At 42.4% G+C, this 5,000-nt stretch overlaps 1 protein-coding gene across 1 annotated transcript in view; it reads right to left on the reverse strand.

The window, feature by feature from the left end:
* Positions 1-5,000, reverse strand: part of LOC123517017 (ethanolamine kinase 1-like) — a 21,627-nt gene that overhangs the window by 1,096 nt on the left and 15,531 nt on the right. The window contains exons 3-8 of the mRNA XM_045276833.1: positions 2,989-3,123; positions 1,890-2,051; positions 1,449-1,543; positions 1,089-1,315; positions 502-730; positions 1-131 (exon numbers count right to left, since the gene is read on the reverse strand). The exon at positions 1-131 is cut by the window's left edge and continues 1,096 nt beyond it. Coding sequence (XP_045132768.1) covers positions 11-131; positions 502-730; positions 1,089-1,315; positions 1,449-1,543; positions 1,890-2,051; positions 2,989-3,123 — 969 coding nt within the window. The 3' untranslated portion in view covers positions 1-10. The remainder of the gene's footprint in view (positions 132-501; positions 731-1,088; positions 1,316-1,448; positions 1,544-1,889; positions 2,052-2,988; positions 3,124-5,000) is intronic.

The following is a 5,000-nucleotide window of genomic DNA, read 5'->3' on the forward strand; positions in this document are numbered from 1 at the left end:
CGAACGAACTTCAGGTGGTGCTTCCAACCGTCCCGTGAGGCACTGGCGGCGAGGGAACAACAGTACCCACGGCCAAAGCAAACACTTCCTGCTTCTTTCTGTGGTATTCCGCCAGGCGAGCGATGCCGTACCTGCAACATAATAGGTACAATATGTATGGACCTTAGGTTGTACATGAGGTATTCAAATTCATCTCGTCCATGTGCGAGTGAAATTAATGTTATGCTTATGAATATTTTCAATCTTTCAATCTTACTATTTCTCCCCAAGCCTTTCAATACGGTTTGTTACAAGTTTAGTCATGTTAAAATGCATCACTGACAGCAAAAAGAGTAGTTGAGTAGTAGTTCATATTTTCAAATATCCGAAGTGATAGCACCGTTCAATATAACCGTTTAGCTTACTAAAGTAAAGTAAGCGTGTGTGTGTGTGTGTGTGTGTGTGTGTGTGTGTGTGTGTGTGTGTGCGTGAGCTAGTGACCATTCCTAATCCCGAGCTCACTTCACGTAGTCGAAGTCTATAGAGGAGTGGCACGCCTGCAGGAAGCCCCACATGCCCCAGAAGAGATGAGATGCCAAAGTGAACTTGGTAACCCAGGCTAACCACAGCTCCACTTCATCCACCTGCACCTCTTCCTCAGTCACATCGCGGTATTGAGCCAAGTAGGTCCTTAGCCATGCACGTTGTGCCTCCTCGCTTGGATACAAACTGTAATCCATTTCGTCCATCCCTGAAAATATAATTATAACGATATGCTCTCTGATCATTGTGATTCAGGGACTGCATTTTCAAACATTTGGGTGCTTTATCTTGAAAATTTTTTAAGGTATTTCAAGATTTTTTTTACGAGTACTGATTGTTCAACAGGAATTATTTACTATTAATATAAGTAAAACACCTGTGAAAACCCGACAAATCATTTATGTACCACGAGATGAAATAAAATCCAAAATACGGACATAGATCACAAAATAAGTTATCTAAAGCATCACACTATCAAAAAAAAAAAATCCAGAGAGGAAAAAAAAAAAACTAATAATGATAATCGGAAGTGAAGGAAGACTTATTCAAAATCAACAGAGATCCACCAGAGTATTCGTTGAAGTGGTTGGCGATGTCGAAGGGCTGGTAGTTCGTGGCCGAGTACTCGAAGTCAATGAAAGACACAGAAGCAGAGTTCTTGTCCCAGATAATGTTCCTCATGACAAGATCGTTATGGCAGAACACCACGGGGCACCCCAGGGGCACCAAATGGGTCTCCAGCTCTTCAGTCAGACGAACCAGAGCGTCTCTTGTGCAGCCGCTCTCCTCCAGCCTGCCACAAACATAACCTGATTAAGAATACGTGACTTACAGAAGAAGAAGAAGAAGAAGGAGAAGGAGAAGAAGAAGAAGAAGAAGAAGAAGAAGAAGAAGAAGAAGAAGAAGAAGAAAATATGGCGTGTTACCTTTTCTGTTTCTTAGGATCCGTGAAGGCGGGCGGCAGGAGAGCAAGGAACTGGCGTATTTTGGTGAACAGCATCGGTTTCTGCTGCTCTCCGCTCTGCAACAAACCAAGGCTTCATTACTTTTGTGCCTACTGTTGCTGGTATCTGCTCTAAGTATCATCATCATAGTAGTCGCTCGTGGTGCTCTTACTATTACTACTACTACTGCTACTATTACTACTCCTTTGCACTACTACTACTACTACTACTACTACTACTACTACTACTACTACTACTACTACTACTACTACTACTACTACTACTACTACTACTACTACTACTACTACTACTACTACTACTACTACTACTACTACTACTATCACTTTTACTGCTGCTGCTGCTGCTGCTGCTGCTATAGTACCTTCACTATAATCTTAGAGGAAGTAGCTGAAGACGCCCTACCTGAATCTTATGGAAGGTGGCCATTTGTCTGGCGTTGGCGTGCCACACTGGCTGGCGGGTCACGTCCTGGATAGTGAGGGGCACCCCTGGCGTGAAGGCGTAGCACAGCCCGTTGGTGAAAGCTGCGAATACTTGCGGCCCACACCCAGCGGCGTGCACAGCCTGGAGCACCACCACCAACACCACCACCATCATCAAGGCCGTGCAATCCTATACTCATCTTACGCAGTCCTTCGCCACACGCATCTACCGGCTTCATGCCCACCCCACAGAATCAACCCTTGCACGCCTTCTCTGCCCTTAAGTGTGGTTATGTCTGTACATATCACCACACAGGCTCAGAGGAAACTCATATTTCATTATTTGAAGGACAGTCAGAACATTACATGACATCTGCAAAACTTGATTTCTAATATATCAATATTTACGAGTCCCATCGTATGTTATGTATATAAATAATATCCATATACTAGTGTACACACACACACACACACACATACACACACACACACACACACACACACACACACACACACACACACACACTCTCTCTCTCTCTCTCTCTCTCTCTCTCTCTCTCTCTCTCTCTCTCTCTCTCTCTCTCTCTCTCTCTCTCTCTCTCTCTCTCTCTCTCTCTGGAAGAAACATCTGAGATTTTGAAACATAAAATGTGATCATGTATGGTTCATCGTAGACAATAAGTAAATTAGATATAAACAAAACATTGAACATCTAAATCAATACACTATCTTTTATCATGACCAGTGCATCATTTTTGTCAATAGAGAAGAAAAAAACATAGAGGACATTATGACTGTTACTGCTACCACCTTACATAGGTGAACAATAGCTTCACATATTTTTTAGTAATGATGAGTTGCATTACTGTAGACTATCCCCAGAGCTTGCATTGTGATGTCCATGGCTGCTCATTTCATTCATCCATGGAAATTTTGCACCTCAACGGGGCCTAAAACATTTAATCAGTCAATTATGCACACGAATGTACAAAGTAAGGAGGAAATCCAGGTCTCACTCTGCTGCTACCTTTAATTCCTACTCACATCAGTGTCAGACTAATGGATGAGTGTGTACCTACCTGCATGGTCTCGATCTCCTGTTGTCGGTCGATGAAGAGGTGAGTGTTGTTACCATAGACTCGCACCAGCACCTGCTCCCTTTCCTGGCCGCACCACACGCCCACCAGGATGTTCGTCACGCCCGCGGTGTACGTCTGTCAACAATGACCGATGGACTCCAGCTTCCTTCCCGCCGCAAGCCAGCAATGCCAACAAGGTGCTGCTGCGGCCCGGGTTGAGTGTCTGTTCTTGTTCTGATATCTTCAAATCCACCTTATTAACGCTCCCACTCCTATGGCTACACTTCAAGATTAACAGAATAGTTTGGTGCAAATTGGGAGTCAAGTTTTGAATGACACCACTGAGTAATCGAGTATTTCAAGGCTTTTGAGTTTTCAAGGTATTTGAGTTTTTTTTTTTTTCTTTTTTTTCATTTTGCTAAATATAAACGTCCAGTGTAATTCAAAGAAGTAACAAGTGTCATGTGGTATATATATATATATATATATATATATATATATATATATATATATATATATATATATATATATATATATATATATATATATATATATATATATATATATATATATATATATATATATATATATATATATATATATATATATATATATATATATATATATATATATATATATAAGTTGAGGTGAAGGGAATCTCAATTATTATAGTAGGAGGAGGTAGTAGACACCTACCGAAACAATAACTTACTCCCAGTGAGATCTAATAGCACTAGTTCAGAAGGTGCTGTGAACCTTCCATTAAAGCTAGTTGTGATCTCGTTGAATGTTTCCCTTTGTGTCTCACAACTCAAGGAGGTAGTCACAGCCTACCCTCTAAAGACAGCTCTCCTTCTTTACACAAAACTACATGCACTTACCACACATACACCCTTCACTCCAAATCAAAATTTAAAAGAAAAATGGGACCCAAAATAAACAACGCCTCGGAGTCCCCTCTGGGAGGGACCAAAATGTCCCCAGGTCGGACACCTCTCCTGTTGAAGACCACAAATGCCTTGACACCTCCCTCAACTTTTTCTACATTAACTTCTGCAACATTCGCGGTCTTAGATCTAATTTTCAATCTGTGGAACACCACCTCTCCTCTACTAAACCTCATCTTCTTTTCCTCACCGAAACACAGCTGTCTGAGGCAACTGACAGTAGCCCCTTCTCTGTTCCCTCCTACTTTCTCTATTCTCATTTTCATTCCAAAGCTGGATGTTGCGTCTATGTACGCAACGACTTAACTTGCTCTCGTGCCCACGCTCTTGAGTCTTCCGAATTTTCCACCATCTGGCTACGACTTAACAGTCACTCTCAAACTAAATTCATCTGTGCTGTTTATCTCTCCCCTAACTCTTCTGACTATAGTAATTTCTTCGACTACTTAACTTCTAAAGTGGAGCACATTCTGTCCCTCTACCCTTTCGCTGAGATTTCCATTCTTGGAGATTTCAATGTTCACCACCAGCTTTGGCTTTCCTCTCCTTCACTGACCACCCTGGTGAACTAGCCTTCAACTTTGCTATCCTCCATGACCTAGAGCAACTGGTGCAACACCCTACTCGTATTCCTGACCGTCTTGGAGACACGCCCAACATTCTTGATCTCTTCCTCACCTCTAACCCTTCTGCTTATGCTGTCACCCTTTCATCTCCGTTGGGCTCCTCCGATCACAATCTCATTTCTGTATCTTGTCCTATTTTTCCAATCCCTCCGCAGGATCCCCAAAGCGAAGGTGCCTCTGGCGTTTTGCCTCTGCCAGTTGGGGGACCTGAGGAGGTATTATGCTGATTTTCCTGGAATGATTATTGCTTCCGTGTCAGAGACCCATCTCTTTGTGCTGAACGCATAACAGAGGTGTTAGTATCTGGCATGGAGGCGTACATTCCTCATTCTTTTCTCAACCTAAACCTTCTAAACCTTGGTTTAACTCAGCCTGTTCTCGTGCTATACATGATAGAGAGGTTGCCCACAAAAGGTACTTGAGCCTTCCATCTCCTGAA

This window comes from Portunus trituberculatus, chromosome 41, assembly GCF_017591435.1.
Source record: "Portunus trituberculatus isolate SZX2019 chromosome 41, ASM1759143v1, whole genome shotgun sequence".
NCBI lineage: Eukaryota > Metazoa > Arthropoda > Malacostraca > Decapoda > Portunidae > Portunus > Portunus trituberculatus.